This window comes from Phyllobates terribilis, unplaced genomic scaffold, assembly GCF_046119375.1.
Source record: "Phyllobates terribilis strain yellow unplaced genomic scaffold, ASM4611937v1 Scaffold_1__5_contigs__length_1240528914, whole genome shotgun sequence".
Classification (NCBI taxonomy): Eukaryota; Metazoa; Chordata; class Amphibia; order Anura; family Dendrobatidae; genus Phyllobates; species Phyllobates terribilis.
In genome coordinates this window covers 1,130,715,381-1,130,738,484 of record NW_027362761.1, presented here as the reverse complement: position 1 = coordinate 1,130,738,484, position 23,104 = coordinate 1,130,715,381, and the positions used below count along the sequence as shown (strand labels likewise).

At 46.3% G+C, this 23,104-nt stretch overlaps 1 protein-coding gene across 3 annotated transcripts in view; it reads right to left on the bottom strand.

The window, feature by feature from the left end:
* Positions 1–23,104, bottom strand: part of LDB2 (LIM domain binding 2) — a 548,527-nt gene that overhangs the window by 149,479 nt on the left and 375,944 nt on the right. For all 3 annotated transcript variants that reach the window (XM_073647144.1, XM_073647134.1, XM_073647155.1), the window contains exon 3: positions 11,553–11,725. In XM_073647144.1, coding sequence (XP_073503245.1) covers positions 11,553–11,725 — 173 coding nt within the window. The remainder of the gene's footprint in view (positions 1–11,552; positions 11,726–23,104) is intronic.

Sequence of the window (23,104 nt, the reverse complement as noted above, 5' to 3'; positions counted from 1 at the left end):
TCACTCCACTTGGTGCAAGAGCTCTTCAATGTGTGATCACTCCTTTTTAGATGCAGACTAACGAGCAGATCTAATTTGATGCAGGTGTTAGTTTTGGAAATGAAAATTTACAGGGTGATTCCATAATTTTTTCCTCAGAATTGAGTGATTCAATAATTTTTCCCTCTGCTTGGTCTGAAAAAAATTACCCTTACTGAGTACCACATTTTTTATCTTGATTTCTTTTAGTGTTTCTTAAAGCCCTAAAGTTGCCATTTGAAATGACTTTAGTTTTGTGCCATGTCTGTGATCTGATTTTTTCCAACAACATTAAACAACTGAATGAACATCCTCCGAGCCCGGTGATTCCATAATTTTTGCCAGGGGTTGTATATATTGAGAGAAAGCTGCTAATCAGTGCTGGGGGTGTGGTTGGATCAGGAGGCACGAGATATCTAGTCCTGTTGTGATGATCTCCAACTGATAAAACACAGATTTTAATGAAACAGCAGAACATAGGCCAGTAACTGATACATTGCTGGAATCAGAGTCTCTGCCCCTACATCATGCTGCTCTAAGATTACATAGCAAAAACCTGCTGACGGATTCCCTTTAAGAACAGGATGTCATATAAGCTTTTGTCCATATAGTGCATTTGTTTTAGACACATTATTTTAAATTATAAGAATAATTGTTTAACAATGAGAAACCCCCTTTGTGTATATTAGAATATGCATTTTCCCAAAGTAATAATAAAAATCACTTCCAATGACAGCATCACATGTATCCTCTTACATGCTGAGTAAATAGAGACCTATATATTTTGCCTTGTGCTTAAAGTGGATCGTCAGTCCACACCATTAAGCCTGTGTGCCCACCATGAGTTTTCATATTTTTGCGGAGTCTTACAGTTGCAGCAGAGTGGATGGGATTTATAGAAATCTCATGGCCACTGTGCTTTTATTTTACTCAGTGTAAACTGACCTGCGGTGCGTGTTTGACATCCGCAACATGTCAGTTCATCTTGCTGGTACGTTGAGATTTATGTATAGATTTTCCCCATAGACTTATATTAGATGCGGGAAATCTGCAGGTAAAAAATGTATATGCGTTTTTAGGTCATTTCCACTGCGTAAATGCATAAAAAAAAATGTAATCCACACCTGACTGTATCAGTATAGTTGTGTCAAAGCCCAATACCAGAAGGTATCAAAAACAAAGCAGCTTTGTTTGAAACAAGACACACTAACAAGAGACAAAAACCGGAGCATCAGAAACGTGATAAAAACGCAAGTGACCTAATTCACCTAAGGCCATGTGCAGGGCTGGCGTCAGCACCCGGCGTAACCGGGCAAGTGTCGGGGCCCTGGACCATCAGGGGGGCCCACTCACCGTCGGGGCCCTTGCCGCTCCCCCAGCATCTGTGAAGGACCACTGGCTCTGTTTGATTGCTGTCAATTTACCAGACATGGCTGCGCGCAGTACGACTGTGTCTGGTAGTAATGACATGACATGGACGACACTGCATTTTTAATTGTGCTTGTGTGTCGCCCCTGTCGCGTCATTACTACCAGACACAGCCACACAGCGCAATGCATATCTGTGTACCATGTTCATGTGTGTGTATTTGTGCATGCCTGCATGTGTGCGCATGTTTGCATACTGTGTGTGTGCTTGTCTGTGTACCGTGTGTGCATGCATGTGCGTGTGTGCATGTCTATGAACCGTGTGCATGTCTGCATACTGTGTGTGTGCATGTCTGCGTACTTTTTGTGTGCATGTCTGCGTACTGTTTGTGTGCATGTCTGTGTACCATGTGCGTGTGCATGTCTGTTCTGTGTGTGCGCGTGTTCATGTCTGCATACTGTGTGTGCATGTCTGCATACTGTATGTGTGCATGTCTGTGTACTGTGTGTCTGCGCACTGTGTGTGTCTGCATGTCTGCATACTGTGTGTGTGTGTGTGTATGTGTGTGTCTGCATGTCTGCATACTGTGTGTCTGCGTACTGTGTGTGCATGTGTGGCACCCCAGGGGTCTGGTTTCCACAGTAACAGCAATGTTATGTCTGAGAGCAGGTGGGAGGTCTCTTGGTCAGGAATCCTATGCATGCCACACCTCCTGCCCAGTCCTGGGAGGGGAAGGACTTCCCCTATATAAACCTGGGGCTGAGGCAGGGTTAGGGAGAAGAAGAGTAGAGAGAAGAGGAGAAGCAGCTATAGGAAAGAAAGATCAGGAGCTCTGTGGGAGTCGTGCTAAGAGTAGGTCAGGGCTGGAAGCTGTAGAGCTCGCCCTGATTGAAGATTTCTTACCGGACCCGGAGTCCGAGGCTGTGGGGACTAACTCCTACCCAGCAGCAGAAACCTACCGGCAGGGGATTTCAGGTCCTCTGGCCAAGAGAAACCCGAAGGCACGGTCACACGCGTGGGACCAGCACCGCCGTCGTGGAGCGGAAGCCACTAGAAGGCCCCGAGTCACCGGCCATACGGGTGAGCACCACACGGTACACTCAGGGACGTGGGCTACTTTTACCCGCCTCTAGCAAGGTAGCCAGAAGAGTACAGTTAGTTGGGGAGGCCTACAACTCCGCCTGGCCAAGGGGGATCCCATCTGCTCAAGGACTGACCAGGCCCCGATCGCTAGCCAGTACTCCGGGAGGGTCTATCTTTGTCACCAGTAAAGACCCTGAACTACACCGCATCGTCTCTGAGTGGTTCCTGCTACCCCCATCATCCACGTCAGCTGCCCTGAGGCCATACCCCTCCCGTTGGGGGTTATACCATCCACGCTGCACCATCCTACCACCGGCCTCAGCGGTCTGCCCTGCAGCGGCAGCTCCATAGCTGCATTCAACGGGTGGCGTAGTCGTCCTACATCTACTGCTAATACACCGCCACTTAGTCTGACTCCCTGGGCACGGACCGAGTCACCGCCACGAGACTACTACCCCTATCAGATCCGGCTCCGGGTAGTCCCTGCGTGCGCAACGCTACATCTCATATGCCCAGGGCGCGTCAACTTTTGGCGTAGTCGGCAGGATTTCGTGCCCGCAACCACCGGGTACTGCGTGCCTGAAAAAGACTGTTCAAACTTACCTGTGGTGAAGATTCCCGCCATCCGGCGCCATCTTCAGCCTTCTTCCCGCCATCCGGCGCCATTTTCAGCCTTCTTCCCGCCTTCCGTGGAGTTTTCCCGCCGTTGGACGCCATCTTGAAGACGCCGCGCGGGAAGAAGAGGGGCGTGGACTCCAAAAGCGCGCGAGAACTGAAGCCCCGCCTCACGTCCGGACGTCGCGTAAGGTCCTGGAAGGAGCCCAGCAGACGCCGACGTCACAGGAGCGCGACGGAAGGTCCTCAACCCTGACGATCCACTGCGGAGCCGCGGCCTACGGAAGAGGATCATCGCAAGGTAGGCCACGGTCCACTAGGGGGGAGAAGGATGTCGGATACGGAGGAGAGCTTCACTGCCTCAACCCCCGCCAGCGCCACCGCTGCTGCAGTCATGCCTTTCACCATGCCCTATATCCCGGGAGCGGCCTGGCTACCCCAGTACTCAGGGGAGTCACATACCCTGCATGACTTTAGAGAAAAGCTGGATAGCCTCTTCCAGGTGTACCCCCTCACAGAAGAGCAAAAAGTGAGCATCCTGGTGGCCCAATTAACTGGGGCAGCCCGAAGGGAGGTAAAGTCCTGGCCACATGGGGGGAGGACTGTCGCAGGGATACTAACCCGGCTGAAGGACACCTTTGATACCCGCACCTCAGCCGAGATCAAGCTTAGATTCTACGGGTGCAAGCAGCGAGCACAAGAGAATATAAGGGACTATGCACTAAACCTACAAGAGGCCCTGAGAGCCATTAAGCAGACCGACCCTGACGAAGTGGGAGACGAGGACCGGCTGTTGACTGAACAATTTATAGAGGGTTTATATTGCAATGCCCACCGAACCCAGTTGCGGGCAATGGCCTTACAGGACCCTCATCTGGGATTTGCACAGTTCAAGGACAGAGCCATCCGGGTGCTCCGAGAACCGGCACCAGGTGGCGTTGTGACCCACAGACGCCCCACTACCACTTACCACCAGGAGGCGGCGCCCTTGTCGGCAGTGCCTGTGGGAGCTGATGCGCAGGCTTTGAACAATGACCCGGCTCCAGACCTGCACCATCAGGTCCAAGAGCTAGCTAAAAGCGCTGCTGCGCTAACCCGAACTGTGCAGTCTTTACAGGTTTCTACTCCAGGGAAGATCCAGCTGGCATCCGGACCGGAGGACATCCCGTGGCGTCGACCAAGGAGGACCCCACCGGCCAGAGGAAGACCCAGCGACCGATACAACGAGGACGGACAACCCATCTGCCGCCGCTGCAATCAACCCGGACATATGGCAAGGTACTGTCCTTTAAACTGGCACAACCTGGGGTAGAGGGCCAACCCCCAGGAAAAAGATCATCAGGCCCATCAAACTGGCGTGACAAATATGTGGGAGGACGTCCAGTCTTGCCTGTGGTACTGGATGGCATTCCTCTGAGTGCCCTACTGGACACTGGGTCACAGGTCACCACCATCCCGTACGTGCTCTTCAAGCAGTACTGGAATGACTCGGATATAACCCGCTACCCTGACGACGACTTGAGTATCATCGCCAGCAATGGTCAGCCCGTGCCACAGATCGGATTTAAAGAGGTGACCATTAAAATCGGTAGAGTCGAGCTGGCAGCCCAGGGACTGATCATTGTGGACATTGACAAGCGCGAGAGTCACCCTAAGATAACTCTAGGAACTAATGTAATTGAAAATTGTCTTGCAGAGGTGATTTTTATTTTACAGCAGGTGGCCAAGAACGCCAGCTCCGGCCAGCAGCGAGTGCTCCAAAAAGAGATCCGGGCACTGATGCGACGGCAACAGGTGGAACTCTCCGGCGGTGAGATTGGTAGAGTGAGAATGTGTGACCTTTCCCTATTGCCATGCCCCCAAAAAGTGAAATGATGATTTGGTGCCGGGCGGCTATTGGTCTGAGAGGTAGAGATTACCAGGCAATGGTAGAACCAGTTTACTCAGACAGTAGGCCCACCATTTTGACAGCACGGGGGGTGGTCAATGTACGCCATGGGAGGGTGCCCGTTCGCATAATAAATATCGGGAAGAGGGAAGTGTACCTGCCCCGGTATGCCACGCTAGCCAAATTGTATACCATCAATCAGAATTCCATACAGTCCGTAGAACCCTTGCCTCCATCTCCTCCGGAGGAAGGTAACGGCTCTAAACAACAAATGGAGGATTGGTGTCAGCAACTACATTTGGGTACTGACTCCACTCCCTCACACCAGAAACAGGGAGTCTATCGGGTGGTTCGAGAGTATGAGAGAGTGTTTAGTAAACACCCGTTAGACTTCGGGCGAGTCAAGGGGGTAGAACACCACATCCCCACGGGAGACCATCCTCCCATAAAAGAGAGGTATCGACCCGTACCCCCTGCACACTACCAACACGCCAAGGGGATGCTTAGAGACATGAAGGAGGCTGGGGTAATCAGGGATAGTTGTAGCCCCTGGGCAGCTCCACTAGTCTTGGTCAAAAAGAAAGACAACACCATGAGAATGTGTGTAGATTACCGGAATATCAACCGTATCACACACAAGGATGCGTACCCCTTACCAAGGATAGAGGAGTCTTTGGCTGCTTTAAAATCTGCTAACTTCTTCTCTACCTTGGATCTCACTAGCGGGTACTGGCAGGTTCCTGTAGCAGAGGTGGACCGGGAGAAGACCGCATTCACCACCCCGATCGGACTTAGTGAGTTTACCTGCATGCCGTTCGGGCTCTGTAACGCACCAGGAACCTTCCAACGATTGATGGAATGCTGTCTGGGACACCGAAACTTTGAGACGGTCCTGTTGTACCTGGACGATGTCATCGTATATTCCAAGACTTATGAGGACCACCTGAAACACCTGGCGGAAGTGTTCGAAGCTCTGGCAAGCTACGGCCTAAAGGTGAAACCCTCCAAGTGTCACCTCCTGAAGCCAAAGGTGCAGTACCTGGGACACGTGGTGAGTGCCGACGGAGTGGCTCCCGACCCTGATAAGATCACCGCAATTAAGGAATGGCCAAGCCCCTCCAGCGTAAAGGAAGTGAGGCAGTTCCTCGGGTTGGTAGGCTACTACCGAAGGTTCATACCCGGTTTCACCAAAAAGGCAGCTCCTATGCAGGACCTCCTGATAGGCCAGTCCCGGAAGGCCAAGAACCAGAAGCCGCCCTTCAGATGGGAGAAGCTGGAAGAAGAGTCCTTCCGCCAGCTGAAGATGGCCCTCACGGGGGATGAAATCCTGGCGTACCCGGATTACAGCCAGCCCTTTATCCTCTACACCGACGCCAGTAACATCGGGCTAGGAGCCGTACTATCCCAGATCCAGCAGGGGAAAGAACGGGTAATTGCTTACGCCAGCCGAAAACTGCGACCCAACGAAAGAAACCCTGAGAATTACAGCTCATTTAAGCTAGAGTTCCTGGCAGTGGTGTGGGCAGTCACCGAACGCTTTAAGCACTACCTCGCTTCTTCCCGGTTCACCGTGTACACGGATAACAACCCGTTGACACACCTGGACACTGCAAGACTCGGTGCCCTAGAGCAGAGATGGATGGCCCGCTTGTCCAACTATGAGTTTACAATCAAATACCGGGCAGGACGCTCCAATACCAACGCGGACGCCCTGTCCAGGATGCCAAACCTACCGGATGAGGGTGAGGGTTCAGAAGATTTGGAAGAGGTCGAACTCCCTGCGTTCCACCGTCATGGGACTATCCAGTATTCCCACCGTGTAAGGGGTAAGCAAGCCGCTACGTTCAACCCCTTACCTCACTACAACTGGGCGGAAACGCAAGACAGTGACCCTGCCGTCCGGCTGGTGAAGGAGATGCTGACTCAGCCAGAAGCTCGCCTTGACCCAGACGCTCCGGAGGAAGCCAAGCAACTGTGGGCAGAGAAGAGTCGACTGTTCCTTTACAAGGGGAAGTTGTGCCGCAGAATGGTTAACTCCCGGACGCATGAACTGATCTGGCAAGTAGTGGTGCCAAGAAGGGACGCAGCTATGGTGATGGAGGCATACCACGACGGGGCTGGGCACTTCGGATGGAAGAAGCTGGAGTTCCTGCTGCGCGGGCGGTTCCATTGGGTAGGCATGAGAGGAACCATCGAGAGGTGGTGCAGAGACTGTGGCCCATGCAACCTAAGAAGGAAGGACCGTGCCAGCCAGAAGACCCCCCTTCAGTCCATCGTCACCCGGCAGCCGTTGGAACTGGTAGCCTTGGATCATGTAAAACTGACCCCAAGCAGAAGTGGCTACATCTACGCATTAACCATCGTGGATCACTACTCCCGGTTCTTGGTTGTCGTCCCCGTCAAGGACTTAACGGCTCAAACAGCAGCTAGAGCCTTCCAGCAGCACTTCTGCCGTCCACACGGCTACCCAGAGCAGGTGCTGACGGACCAGGGACCTGCCTTTGAAGCGGAGGTCTTCCGAGAGTTCTGTACTCTGTATGGCTGCCGGAAGATCAGGACGACACCCTATCATCCGCAAACTAATGGACTTTGTGAGAAAATGAACCAGGTGGTGATAGATCTTCTAAAAACATTGCCCCTGGAAGAACGCAGTCTGTGGCCTGAGAAGCTGCCCGACCTGGTGGACCTATACAACTACATCCCTGTAGGTTCCACCAACTGTACCCCGGCTTACCTAATGAGGGCAAGACCCGGTAAGCTACCTGTTGACCTGGAGATGGGAGTCCTGACACCCGAGGACACTTCACCGGAAGCAGACTGGGACACAGAGAGGCAGCAGCAGTACCGGAAAGTACAGGAGAGCGTGGAGCGAAGTCTCTGTCTAGCTAGGGAAAGACAAGAGAAAACTTACAACCAGTATGCTCCCGCTGTTCCCTTGGTACCCGGAGAGCAGGTCTTAAAGAGGAAAAGACGGCTCCACAAGTTGGACGACCAGTGGGAGAAGGACCTGTACATCGTACTGCCCTCAAGCCACGACAACCCAAAGGTCTGTACCATCAGTAAAGACGGAGGGGAAACCACAACCATTGTATCCCGGGATCACCTGAAGAAGTGTCCCGAACAGCTACGGAACCCTGAAGAGGAACAAGAAGACCCTCGACCCGTAGAGGAAAGGGAAGATGTGGTTAGTACTGTGCTCGGAGACTTCCCTCGGTCCTGGACTCAAGTCAATGGTGCAGTTGTGGTACCCGTCCTCACGTTCCTCCAACCAACAACCCAAGTACTTACGGAGCAACCGGTAGAGCTGGAAGAACAGCCGGTCCAGGAGGCAGAAGACTCCACACAAGCAGATCAGGAGGATCAACCCTCTGCTTATAGTGAGCCTGCCATACCCCTAGTGAGCCAAAGAGCCCGTAGACAGCTGCCCAGTTTACCCTTGACAGCTCCTACACCCTGTAGTTCAGGGCCAGACAGTCAGCTCCGTAGGTCCACTAGGGCCACTAGAGGCCAGTTACCCGCACGTTGGAGGATTTGAAGTGTTTAAATTGATTTATCTGTGGTCATCTGTCTGTTACTTGTAAATAATTATGTGTTTCTAGTTATTTTTAGGAGTCCTTGGTGGATTTACCGGGAATCCTTGTACAATTGGTTGGAGCGTAACTTAGGAATGGACTAAAGACTGTTAAGGACTCGGGGCAGGACAGACCCCTACCTGGTTACGTCTCCCTGTTGTGGTGAAATGGACACCTTGCTTTTCTTCAAAAACTGCACCCGGTTGCGGACACGCTGTGACCACCTTATGTGTTGTCTCTATCAGAATGTTATTGTTTACACCTTGTTATGTTTACAAAATATGTTTAGTCCCGGAGTACTAAATTTCACTAGGGGGGAATGTGGCATCCCAGGGGTCTGGTTTCCACAGTAACAGCAATGTTATGTCTGAGAGCAGGTGGGAGGTCTCTTGGTCAGGAATCCTATGCATGCCACACCTCCTGCCCAGTCCTGGGAGGGGAAGGACTTCCCCTATATAAACCTGGGGCTGAGGCAGGGTTAGGGAGAAGAAGAGTAGAGAGAAGAGGAGAAGCAGCTATAGGAAAGAAAGATCAGGAGCTCTGTGGGAGTCGTGCTAAGAGTAGGTCAGGGCTGGAAGCTGTAGAGCTCGCCCTGATTGAAGATTTCTTACCGGACCCGGAGTCCGAGGCTGTGGGGACTAACTCCTACCCAGCAGCAGAAACCTAACGGCAGGGGATTTCAGGTCCTCTGGCCAAGAGAAACCCGAAGGCACGGTCACACGCGTGGGACCAGCACCGCCGTCGTGGAGCGGAAGCCACTAGAAGGCCCCGAGTCACCGGCCATACGGGTGAGCACCACACGGTACACTCAGGGACGTGGGCTACTTTTACCCGCCTCTAGCAAAGTAGCCAGAAGAGTACAGTTAGTTGGGGAGGCCTACAACTCCGCCTGGCCAAGGGGGATCCCATCTGCTCAAGGACTGACCAGGTCCCGATCGCTAGCCAGTACTCCGGGAGGGTCTATCTTTGTCACCAGTAAAGACCCTGAACTACACCGCATCGTCTCTGAGTGGTTCCTGCTACCCCCATCATCCACGTCGGCTGCCCTGAGGCCATACCCCTCCCGTTGGGGGTTATACCATCCACGCTGCACCATCCTACCACCGGCCTCAGCGGTCTGCCCTGCAGCGGCAGCTCCATAGCTGCATTCAACGGGTGGCGTAGTCGTCCTACATCTACTGCTAATACACCGCCACTTAGTCTGACTCCCTGGGCACGGACCGGGTCACCGCCACGAGACTACTACCCCTATCAGATCTGGCTCCGGGTAGTCCCTGCGTGCGCAACGCTACATCTCATAGGCCCAGGGCGCGTCACATGCATGTTTGTATATGTGAAGGATGAGGGGACAGGTTGGGCCCTGTGTTGTATACCTATATTTCTCTGCCATATCTGTGCATCATGAATTGTGGGATGCGTTAAAGGGGCCTACTGAGACTCTTTCTCCAGGGGCCCATGAAAACCTGGAGCCGGCCCTGATCACGTGCACGTGTTGAGTATTTGGTGAGGTTTTTTTACCTCAGTAATTGTAAGCCAAAACCAGGAGTAGGGGAAAAATACACAAGTGGTGACGTGTTTCTATTATACTTTTCCTCTGATTGTTCCTCTCTTTGTTTTGGCTTACAAATATTGAGGTCAAAAACTCACCAAATACTGACCGTGTGACCGTGGCCTAATGGGTGCAGAAATGGTGCGGAAAATCTTCAACAACAAAAACTCACCAAAAACTCAGAGTGGGAAAGTAGCCTAAAGTGGTTTTCTGCTTTCAAAAAATGCTGTTCCCTGAACTCAGTTTGTCTTAAAAATAACGTGTAAAGAATCTACTGCACTTCTCAGTAGTTACACATTAAAGGCAGCTGTGTGTCTGGGTATGATAGAAAGGGATTTGTAGACTTTTCAACCAATCAGAGATGGGGTGAGAAAACCAGTGAAGTGATAAGCTCAAGTTACAATTGCATTCTAAGGTTTTAGATAAGTGCTTTCAATTTAATGTGTAAACACTACTGAGAAGTGTGCTAGTCATCTTTGATCTTTGTGGAACTCTTAACATCTAAGTCTTTACAACGAACATCACACATCTCAGATGTTAGACTTCCACAAAGATAAAAGATGACTAGCACACTTCTCAGTAGTGTTTACACATTAAATTAAAAGCACTTATCTTAATGGACAACAGTGTAATCTCAGATGTAATAACTGTCACATTGTATTGTAGGATTAATGTTCATCATATGATTAACAACACAAATAAAATATATCTCATTTACATAGGGCTCATAAAATAGAGGAGTATATTGTCGCCTGGAGGGGTGTAGCTTGGCCTAGGACAGTTTATGGCTCTATAAGACCGCTGCAGTGACCAGTAATTGTTTGCAGCGTTCACAGGTCCCTGTGACTAGATGGATCTCATTTTGAGAGCAGGAAGGATTAGGATGGGTGTGGCAAAGGATTTATCCAAAAAGTATTGTGCCTTTTATCTTTTTAAAACAATCTGAACTGTTTTTCTAAAAAAAAAAAAAATACACTTACTCCCCAGACAGCCCCTTTAAAAAAAGATTTCTGAAAACTAGTGCAATAGATTGGGGGAAACTGCAGTCAATTTTGCTGCTCCAGACAGTACTTTCTCATTTTTCTTTGCACTGATTTTAATAAAACTCCTCCCTGGTATCTGTTCAAAGAAAAATCATTAGTGCAGCCCATAGCAACCACTTGAATAACTTTTCATATTCATCCATGCTCTGGAGAGAAAAAAATGATTAGTTGCTATGGGCAACACTGACTTTTTTTTTTCGTCAGATTAGTTTTTGTGCACGAGGGCCGCAGTGAGTGATGGCCGTCCTCACGCTGGTTATTTAATGGAAAGCAAATATTTATAAATTAAACAGTTTGTTGCTCTACTGAAAAATGAAAGTTGTGCATCTGGTCGGGGAGGCAACGATATATTACAACGAGAGCAGGAAAATCAATCACTCTTAAAGATGGGGAAAGAAAATCAGCTTTGTTATTACCTTGGTGAACATGGGTTTCCCATGCTGAGTGACCATGGTACATTGATCACAGTCCACGGTGATGGATGAGTTGTGGTATGATTCTTTGGAGTGCTTGAGAATGTAATAGAGATCAGTGACACCCCCTTCAAACACTGTGCTAAAGTATCGCGGAATAAGAGTCCTTCCAATGGCTAAGGGAGTAAAAAGACAGAAAAAAGTAATGAGACTTCAAAACCAAGATCCGAACTAAACAGAAGAATATTGTATATCTCCAGGATGGAATGACAGCAGAAAACATTGGATATCGGCAGCGGTCATGTGCTCGTCTAATGCAATATCATTAATTATTCTTACTCATTTAAAATCATTGAGATCGCACAATGCTACAGACCATTATCTATCTATCTATCCATCTATCTATCTATCTAGCTATCTGTTTTTATAAAGATAACCATCATTACTATCCCTCACTGGATAGCAATTCTAAATGATTATGTAGCCATATGTAAACTATCCATATCTATCTATCCATCTATCTATCTCCTCTATCCATCTATCTATATCCATATCTATCTATCTATCTATCTATCTATCTATCTATCTATCTATCTCTTTCATATACAGTGGTGGCCAAAAGTATTGGCACCCCTGCAATTCTGTCAGATAATACTCAGTTTCTCCCTGAAAATGATTGCAATCACAAATTCTGAATGAAAAGGGACTGTATGGTAATATACCCAGGAAGACCCCACTTCTTACCCCGAGACATAAAAAAGCCAGGCTGGAGTTTGCCAAAACTTACCTGAGAAAGCCTAAAATGTTTTGGAAGAATGTTCTCTGGTCAGATGAGACAAAAGTAGAGCTTTTTGGGAAAAAGCATCAACATAGAGTGTACAGGAAAAAAAAGAGGCATTCAAAGAAAAGAACACGGACCCTACAGTCAAACATGGCGGAGGTTCCCTGATGTTTTGGGGTTGCTTTGCTGCCTCTGGCACTGGACTGCTTGACCGTGTGCATGGCATTATGAAGTCTGAAGACTACCAACAAATTTTGCAGCATAATGTAGGGCCCAGTGTGAGAAAGCTGGGTCTCCCTCAGAGGTCATGGGTCTTCCAGCAGGACAATGACCCAAAACACACTTCCAAAAGCACTATAAAATGGTTTGAGAGAAAGCACTGGAGACTTCTAAGGTGGCCAGCAATGAGTCCAGACCTGAATCCCATAGAACACCTGTGGAGAGATCTCAAAATGGCAGTTTGGAGAAGGCACCCTTCAAATATCAGGGACCTGGAGCAGTTTGCCAAAGAAGAATGGTCTACAATTCCAGCAGAGCATTGTAAGAAACTCATTGATGGTTACCGGAAGCGGTTGTTCGCAGTTATTTTGGCTAAAGGTTGTGCAACCAAGTATTAGGCTGAGGGTGCCAATACTTTTGTCTGGCCCATTTTTGGAGTTTTGTGTGAAATGATCAATGATTTGATTTTTGCTTCATTTTCTTTTGTGTTTTTTCCTTGTAAGCAAATTAAATGAAGATAATAATACCAAAGAATTTGTGATTGCAATCATTTTCAGGAAGAAACTGAGTATTATCTGACAGAATTGCAGGGGTGCCAATACTTTTGGCCACCACTGTATATCTCATATCTATCTATCTATCTATCTATCTATCTATCTATCTATCTATCTATCTATCTATCTATCTATCTGTTTTTATAAAGATAACCATCATTACTTTCCCTCACTGGATAGCAATTCTAAATGATTATGTAGCCATATGAAAACTAGAGGTGCCTGACCGCAACAAGGCAGATTAGTCCACCAGGACTGCAGATAAGGTGATAGCTCCCTGGAAACATTATTCGTAGTCATCCAGTTTTTTACCTAATACACTTTACTAATTAAAAGTTTGGAAAAAAAAGTTTAACAATTTGACAGCAGAGACATTCTGTACATCAATTATTTTTGGCCAGCCAGTTCCCACTGGTCAGCAGAAAGCAAAGTGCCCTATATGATTGTCATACATGGAATTTGCCCTTTGGGTCTCAGGATGTAGCAAGGCAAAAATTGTGAATTTTTTTTTATTTAATAGGGGGATTGCTATTTTAGTAGGCAATGACATATTGTTTTTTTGTTTTTATTTATTATGCTTGTGTATATAGCACCATTATATTCCACAGCAGTTTATCACTATCCCCATTGCACTTACAATCTAAATTCCCAGTATGTTTTTGCAGTATGGGGGGAAACTCATGGAAACACGAACACGAGGAGAACATGCAAATATTGTGCAGATGTTGTCCTTGGTGGGATTTGAACCCAGAACCCCAATGCTGCAAAGGAACAGTGCTAACCACTGAGCCACCGTGCTGCCCATTAGCCATCTCCTGACGACCTTTCGAACAAACACTAATCCTTCACAGGTTTTCCCCTGCAGAGTGCAAGTCCCATTGTAAGTGCAGCTGAACCGGTTTTCTTGAATAGATCCAGGCTTCAGTGAGCGGATGGGACCATCCCTATGAGGAGGAAAAATTATGAAGGGGATATAGCATTGAAGTAGTGGAGGCCCCTTTCTTCCAAGGATTGGTGGTGATTCCAAAGGTCTGATCCCCAGATATGCTAGCAATATGCCATCTCTTGCTCAATGCTACTTAAAATATTGATTGAATATACCAAGGATAGGCCTCCAATGTTTTATCTTTGGGGGTCTGACCTTTGTTTCAAGCAACACCAGTAAGTAACTTCCAGTAATTCTCAGTTGTCCATTTTTTTCTTAACTATTCAGAAGTAACATCAGAGGAACCACAAAAGTCAGAGGAAAATGCTCCCATCATCACCGAAGATTAAAGGGGTTATCCAGGACTTTTTTTTTACTATAGGTCTAAAAACTAACAGGTAGGTAGTTTATAATTATCCGCTTGTTGTACCCGATGCCGGCACAGAGTAGTTACAACCATTCCTGATGGAGATTCAGTTGCTCCATGTCAACAGAGCAGCTCTTCTTCTTCTGAATTGCTCTGTTTACAGGGTATGACTGCCGACGCCATGCTGACTAAGAGAAACTTGAAAAGAATGGGTTAACCTGCACTGCCGAAGATGGATGATAAGAAGACCAGATTCCAAAGATATGCGGTTTATTAGTCAATGCATTTCGAAGTACTGTATACAACTTCTTCATCAGGACAAATCACACTGATCATGCTGATCGACAGCCGGGTTCCCGTAGTCAGGCAGCCATGATCCGGCTGTCAAACAGCATGACATCGGCAGTCACAACCCCGTCAACAGAGCGGTTGAGAAGCTCAACTGTGAAACACGGGGGCGGCAGCATCATGTTGGGTTGTTTTGCTGCAGGAGTGGTGCACTTCACAAAATAGATGGCATCATGAGTAAAGAAGATTATGGGGCAAAACTGAAGCAACATCTCAAGACATCAGCCAGGAAGTTAAAGCTTGGACAGCAATGGGTCTTCCAAATGGACAATGACCTGAAGCATACTGCCAAAATGGTAACAAAGTGGCTTAAGGATAACAAAGTCAATGTTTTGGATTGGCCATCACTAAGCCCTGATCTCAATCCTATTGAAAATTTGTGGGTAAAGCTGAAAAGGCTGCGAGCAAGGCGACCTACAAACCTGGATCAGTTACACCAGTTTTGTCAGGAAGAATAGGCCCAAATTCCGACCAACTATTGTGAGAAGCTTGTGGACGGATATCCCAAATGTTTGTCCCAAGTCATTCAGTTTAAGGGCAATGGTACCAAATACTAATGAAATGTATGTAAACTTTTGACTTTGCAGTAAGTAATAAAAATGCCTTAAAACATTCTCTCTCATTATTCTGGCATTTGGCAAATATTCAAAATTATGGTAATCCTAATTAACCTAAAACGGGAAAGGTTTATTCTGATTTCATGTCAGATAGTGAGAAAAACATGCAGATGTGTCTTTTTATATAGTGTATGTAAACTTCTGGTTTCAAATGTACATGTTAGTTTTTAGGCCCATAGTGAAAAAAATTGTCCTGGATAACCCCCTCTCGGTGAATACAGGCAGGGAGCACCGAAGTGGCAACACTGAATTAGTGGGGAAATAAAATGTGAATTAGCAAGTCAGGATGACTTAGTTTTACATTTTAGCTTATTGCTTGCGTTTAGTTGGTTGAAAACCCCTATCACAGTAAATGCCATTATTTTGGGCTGCGTGTATTTAGCAGCTTTATATCTCTTCTGGATATCTTGTGTAGGTAGATATCTTGTAGTATTACAATTGTAGACCTCAGTTCAGAACCTCTCATCTAGCCAAATCAGATCTGATACTTTGCACTGATGAGGGGCAACAGCCCGAAACACTGTGTCTGCAAAATGAGATTATGATTTTGCTTTTATCCTAAGTCAAATTGAATTGCAAGCCTCGTTAAAAGGTCGAAAGTGACTTGTAGGATTGCTGCTTCCAACAGGTGGCGCTATAGAGTTCAAGTCCTCTCTCTCTCTGAAGAGGCAATTTACATATTAGATTTCCCAGAGGAGAACTGCACAGCAAATAAGCCTCCTTACATTGGCATGCCACAGCCGGTATGTCACTCTCCACAAGGAGAAACATTACTTCTTAGATCTCAATTGTAGGGTTTGCATTGTAGGACTTGCTGACCTTCTATAGACTGGATGGATATTTTGTATTACAGATATGTACAAATCCGTCTTAGCTATTACATAGTCTGCTATTAGTCTATGTCACTCTCCAGTTACAATCTGAAGAATGTTCCAAGAATAGAAATCCTGCGTTCACGCGCTGCAGCGATATAGTAGAAAAGTGCAATCAATGGCAAACTGCTATCTTTTAGCTTAGTGATTCAGCCCAGCGTACTAAACCACCTGCATCACGTCTTCTCTGTCTTATGAAATCATATGTAAAACTCTAAGAGACAGCTGCAGTGGAAATAAAAAGTCTACACACCCCTATTAAAATGTCAGGTTTTTGTCATGTAAAAAAAAAAAATCACACCAACAAGAATCATTTCAGAAGTTTTTTCACCTTTAATGTTTCCCATAATCTATACAAATCCAAGGAGGAACAAGCTGAAATCATTTCGAGGGGGAAAATAAAAATAAGAAAACTAAAGATCTTAAGAGGGCGCTGTACCCAGGAGAGTCCCCCGCTACCTGACAGATCTGGGTTCTACTGTAATGGAGAGTCGGTAAAGATTGCCAATTAGATCTGCCATGCTGATAAGACTCCTACCCAAAAAGACTGAATGTTGTCATAAATTCAAAGGGTAATTCAATAAGGTATTAGGGTAAGGGTGTGCATACATATGCTACCACATTATTTAAGTTCTTTTTTTTTTTTTCTTTTTCCACCTGAAAAGATTACAGTTTATTTTTTAATAAAATTATACAGATTATGGGCAACATTAACCCCTTTTTGAAGTGAGGCTTAATAATACGTCTTTGTGCCCTGGGCCTTAATGATCAGGTACGTATTATTATGCCTCGGCAATCGCACCCACACAGAGGCTGTGCATGCGCGACTGCCGCTGGGTTTCAGCTGATTCTGACACCCGGTACTCCCGGCACATTAACCCCCAAAATGCTGCGGTCGAAGTCGATTGCAGCATTTCTTTAGCAGGCAGAGGTAAGAGAGCCCCTCTTACTTTGGATCGGAGACACCACAATGTCAGCGTGGGGTCCCGATCGTTGCCATAGAGACCCGATGTCGTCATGAGGACATCCGGGTTACCCGACATCAGCAAGTTAGTTAGATCATGCGCAGTGCTCATGCGCAGAGCTGACAGTCTGCATAGCATAAGGATGCTGCTGGATCCCTATGCTATACAAGCGATCAGCCTGCAAAAAATGAAAGTCCTATAGTGGGACAAAGTGTAAAAGTGTCAGAAAGTGAAAAAAAAGTGAATTTTTTTTTGTAAAAATATATAAAAAAAAAAAAGTGGAAAAATAATCCAAAAAAAATATATATACTGTACCCATAAATAAATATTATTTTGAAAAACAAACAAACAATAAAAGTACACATAATTTTATTGCAGCATCTAGAGCGACCTGACCTATAAGACTGTCCCACTAGTTAACCCCTTTAGTGAACACGGTAAAAAATAAAAAACAAAGCAAAAAAATGGTGCTTTATCATCATACCGCTGAACAAAAAAAAGAATAAAATGCGATCGAAAAGACTGTATGTAAATAAAAATGGTACCGCTGAAAACGTAATCTTGTCCCACAAAAAACATAAGGCTCCATCAGCCGAAAAATAAAAAAGTTATAACTCTCAGAATAAAGGGATGCAAAAAAATTTATTTTTTCTATCAAATAGTTTTTATTGTGTAAAAGCGCCAAAAGATATAAATGTGGTACCGCTGTAAATTTACTGTCCCGAAGAATAAAGCTGCCTTATCAATTTTACCACACGCGGAACAGCATAAAAAAAAAAACAATTCCTGAATTGTTGGTTTTTGTTTATTCTGCCTCCCAAAAGTTGGAATAGAAAGCGTTCAAAAAATGTCACGTGCCCGAAAATGGTACCAATAAAAACATCAAATTATCCTTCTAATCAAGCCATTACATGACTCTGTCAGCAGAAATATGGAAAATGATGGCTATCAAAATTTGGCGATGCAAAAACTAGTCTTTGCACCAAAAAAAAGCATCTTTTAGTGTGTGACAGCTGTCAATCATAAAAACCTGATATGAATCTGGTATTGCTGTAATCGCACCAACCCGAAGAATAAAGTCGTGTAATCACTTATACCGCATGAGGAACAGCGTAAAAAATAAACTCTAGGATTAGAGTTACGGTTAGGATTAGGGATGTGTTAGGGTTAGGTTTGTGTTAGGGTTAGGGTTGTGTTAGGCTTAGGGTTGTGTTAGGGTTGGGTTAGGGTTGTGTTAGGCTTAGGGTTATGTTAAGGTTGTGTTAGGGTTTGGGTTAGGGTTGAGTTAGGGTTAGGGTTGTGTTAGACTTAGGGTTGTTTTAGGGTTAGGGTTGTGTTAGGGTTAGGTTTGTGTTAGGGTTAGGGTTGTGTTAGGCTTAGGGTTGTGTTAGGGTTGTGTTAGGGTTGTGTTAGGCTTAGGGTTATGTTAAGGTTGTGTTAGGGTTTGGGTTAGGGTTGTGTTAGGGTTAGGGTTGAGTTAGGGTTAGGGTTGTGTTAGACTTAGGGTTGTTTTAGGGTTAGGGTTGTGTTAGGGTTAGGGTTGAGTTAGGGTTAGGGTTGAGTTAGGGTTAGGGTTGTGTTAGGGTTAGGGTTGTGTTAGGGGTTGTGTTAGGGTGTTGTTAGGGTTAGGGTTGTGTTAGGATTACGATTAGGATTAGGGTTACGGTTAGGATTAGGGTTACGGTTAGGATTAGGTTTGAAGTTAGGGTTAGGGTTGTATTAGGGTTGGGATTAGGGTTGTGTTGGGGTTAGGATTTTTTCAGAAATAAAGAAAAAAAATGATGATATGGTGACTAGTGTTGAGTGCAAGTGCTCGCTACTTGAGTTTGCATCGGGTACTCGGGTATGCACCAAGTATCGCGGGTGCTCGAGTGACATGCTTGAGTCTCCGCCCATATGTTTCGTGGCTGTTATACAGCCAAAAAAAACACGCGGGGATTGCCTGCCATGCACGGGCCTTGAAACATGCGAGCGGGGACTTGAGCATCTCACTCGAGCAGCCGCGATACTTGGTGCATACCCGAGTACCCGATATAAACTCAAGTAGCAATCACTTTGTTTATTTCTCTTCCTAGAAAAATTCCTTTAAATCAAACTTATATGTGTAACATTTTTAAAGATATTTAATTTTTTATAATAAATTGCATCAGAATGTTTTTGATTGTTCCCGTTTTTGCTGAGTTTGGGTGTGGTAGCAGTGAAAGCATTTTTCTCTACTACCTTTTTTGATTTTTTCAAATTTTTTCTAATTTTTCATATTACTATTTACATCAAAATACTTAAATCTTGCAGTTTTAACGCTGGCCACTGAGCCTCGTAATAGTTTGCCACTGTTCTGTAAAAGTAACTTCTTGGTAGTCAATCTCATTCTCATTACAGGCAGGATAACAATGACAGATAAAATATATATATATATACAGTATATATTAGGGTTTCCACAATTGGTGATGGTCACAGCTTATCTCCTCTCCCAGTGAAATTAATGAACATCTCCAGTTTACAGATATCTATGTCTAAGTATCTGCTGTAAAACATATCTATACATGCACTTAAAGGGGTTTTCAGGTGAAAACAAGTTTCCAACCATTGACAGGATAGGTGATAAATTATCAGCAGTGCTCATGAAGATCAGGGAAAATGATAGCTCATATATTCATGTACATAAAATGGAATAAAAAAAAACCTATAATCAGAAAATAAAAACAAATTAGAAAAAAATGTACTTTAGAGTTGGGTTTTAATTTCTATAATAATATAGGTGATACATTTCCAGCAATTAACAAGTAATGACATCACTTCTGATTAAAACTCATCAGTAGTATTTACATCAAAACAGCAGCAACCATTGTTTTTTAAAGTATACCACAGTGGGCACAGGAGGTTATTACATGACGTTCTTCTGAGAATTTTCATTTATGTAGTAGATCTAAAGCTTTATTACTTCAATTTCCTTTATGATTCAATTTAACTTGTATAAAATATAATAATCCCCTTGACTTGGTTTAGAACGGGTCCTTCAGGTTTAGTCTTTTCTGGAAGGGAAAGAACACTATGCTAGACTATTCTGGACACAAATAAATCTTACAGAACCAAATTTTAACATTTGGATCATCAGACTAGTAAATATTACACACCTATGCCAGGTCCGGGCTCTGCTCCTTTCACCCCGGTCCGCTAAACCTTCTTGTACTCCATGTCAGGCATTGCAAGTAGCCTGACGTGCTCCCATTTGATCATCTACCTAGGCCTATATAAGACTCTTAGTTTGTCTGTGCACCACGACCTGCTCAGTACTAATATGGGGTCTCCAGGACTTCTGCTACCTGTCTGTAGTCTCCAGGGCTTCTGCTACCTGTCTGTGGTCTCCAGGACTTTTGCTACCTGTCTGTAGTCTCCAGGGCTTCTGCTACCTGTCTGCGGTCTCCAGGACTTCTGCTACCTGTCTGCGGTCTCCATGGCTTCTGCTACCTGTCTGCAGTCTCCAGGGCTTCTGCTACCTGTCTGCAGTCTCCAGGACTTCTGCTACCTGTCTGCAGTCTCCAGGGCTTCTGCTACCTATCTGTGGTCTCCAGGACTTCTGCTACCTGTCTGTAGTCTCCAGGGCTTCTGCTACCTGTCTGCGGTCTCCAGGACTTCTGCTATCTGTCTGCGGTCTCCATCGCTTCTGCTACCTGTCTGCAGTCTCCAGGGCTTCTGCTACCTGTCTGCGGCCTCCAGGACTTCTGCTACCTGTCTGCAGTCTCCAGGGCTTCTGCTACCTGTCTGCGGTCTCCAGGACCTCTGCTACCTGTCTGTGGTCTCCAGGGCTTCTGCTACCTGTCTGCAGTCTCCAGGGCTTCTGCTACCTGTCTGCAGTCTCCAGGACTTCTGCTACCTGACGTGCCAATTATTATTTTTTTTAAATTCAATTAGCCGTGAATTGCAAGTACTGCAAAGCTTCCAATTCCAAAAGATGTGTGTAACATTCTGAGGTATCCTAGGACTGTATCCAACTCCTTTCAAGTTCTTTGCCGCAAACACAACCTCAGTAATGTTCAAGTGACCTCAATATATATGGCTATGGTTAAACCGATGGTAACTGTTTATTACTGCTGTGCTATCACATGCCAATGTAATGTTTATCGTGCCATCTGTGCCGATTTGTGTCTCCTGTTTCCGCTTTGGCCACAGAGCAGCGGCGCACCTTTGTTACTGGCGACGCATGACAGAGACAACCCTGTTTTTTTTTTTACTTGGACATTTTGGTGCCGCTTAATCAGGGGGCCAGGGTATAAATTTTGTTCTGGTTATGGTCACTCCTATCTGAGAGCCTTAGCGGGGATGTCAGCTATTTAAACCCCTGAAGCTCTGACTTCCACTGCCAGTCATTAGTTCTGCAATCCAATCTATAAGTCTGTTTTGTGCTCCTGTTGTGTCATCCTGATTTATCCCATTTTCTGACCCCGGCTTGAATTTTGACAATTGCTTTCTGATTTTGTCCATGATGTGACATTTTGGCAGTAACCCTTCTTGCCTTCTGCTCGCACCACCGAATAGCAGCTAACTCCATGGCTCCAGCCTAGGGTTCCCTGTGAAGATCCCTATGTAGGGGTTACATTGTGAAGTCCATGGAAAGCTCTGGGATGTAGAAAATGCAGCAGTTAGCGTAAAAACTGTTTGTGGTAGCCACAAGTGTGCAGTCCCTTTTATGTGTCTGCAGACTTGTGAATCCTCACAGTGCTGGGAGCGGGTGATCAAGTGACTGCAAGTATGAGATTTGCATACTTCTGGCCCCATTTAGACTACACTATATCCAGCCAATACACTTGCATTGACTGATGTCGGCTACAGTCTAGTCAACATGTGACCGCATGTATGCAAATTGCATAGTTAACGGTCATTCCACCTCATCCTCTGACACCAGTGTAGTGAGCTGGCCGGCTGTGGCTGTTCTGTGATAATTGATATAGAGCCTGTTACAGAAGTGATTATGTAGCACCCCGAGGACTCGGCTGCTACAGGGGTATTGCACCTCAGCCCAGAGGTGTGGTATTCCACTCCCGGGTAAGGATGGAGTGTGGAACTGAGCTCAGTTAGCTGCATGCACTACACTCACCCCATTTCCGGGGGACAGATCAACGGTACTCCCACCAGATAGATGTGCAGGTACGACAGCTTCTGTCCCTGGCTGGAGTGGGGAGGGGGGAGGAACATCCTAGTGGTGTAGGAGCAGATAGCGGAGGGACTCTGGGCATAGGTAGGAGCCCATTGGGTGCTAGTCACCTGGGCTCGGGTGTCAGAGGGAGTATATAAGGTGGGCACCATCTTAGGACAGGGTCCTGTTCAGAGGAGAGTCTGTGCAGAGAGGAGCTCAGCCAGAGAGGGCTGACAGGGAGCTGTGGCTCCGTCTGGGCCCAGCTACAGAGCCAGGCCTGAAGCAGAGAGAGAGAGAGAGAAGGAAAAAGGAGGAAGAAGAGAGACGCAAGGAAAGGCCCAGAGACGAAAGCATAGAGGGAACCCTGAGATCCCACGAGAGAACGGAAACGGGTGAAGGGTTGGCAGAGCCGGGTACCGGATCCCAAGCTGGTGGAGGCCAATTATCCTCAGCCAGGAACCGGAGGTCGTGGACAAGTTTTGGCGCGACCCCTCGTGTAACATACCTGGCGGCGTCCTTGCATAGTGGTCTATCTCCCACTGTGCAGGAGCGCGCACTTGATCTCCTGTCCAGAATGTCTCTCTGGCTTCCCTCCATGCTGTCTGTTTGTGTCTGTTTCTGCTGCTTAAGGGCGGCGCCCGATCACTTCCTGCTTTTTGTACCTGCTGTGGGTCACACCCCTTGTGCGTCCTCAGCCTATTGCTGTCTGTCACTTGGTATATAGCTCAGCAGCTCCCTTCTATCCCTGCCTGTGCATAGTGTTTCCTTCAGTG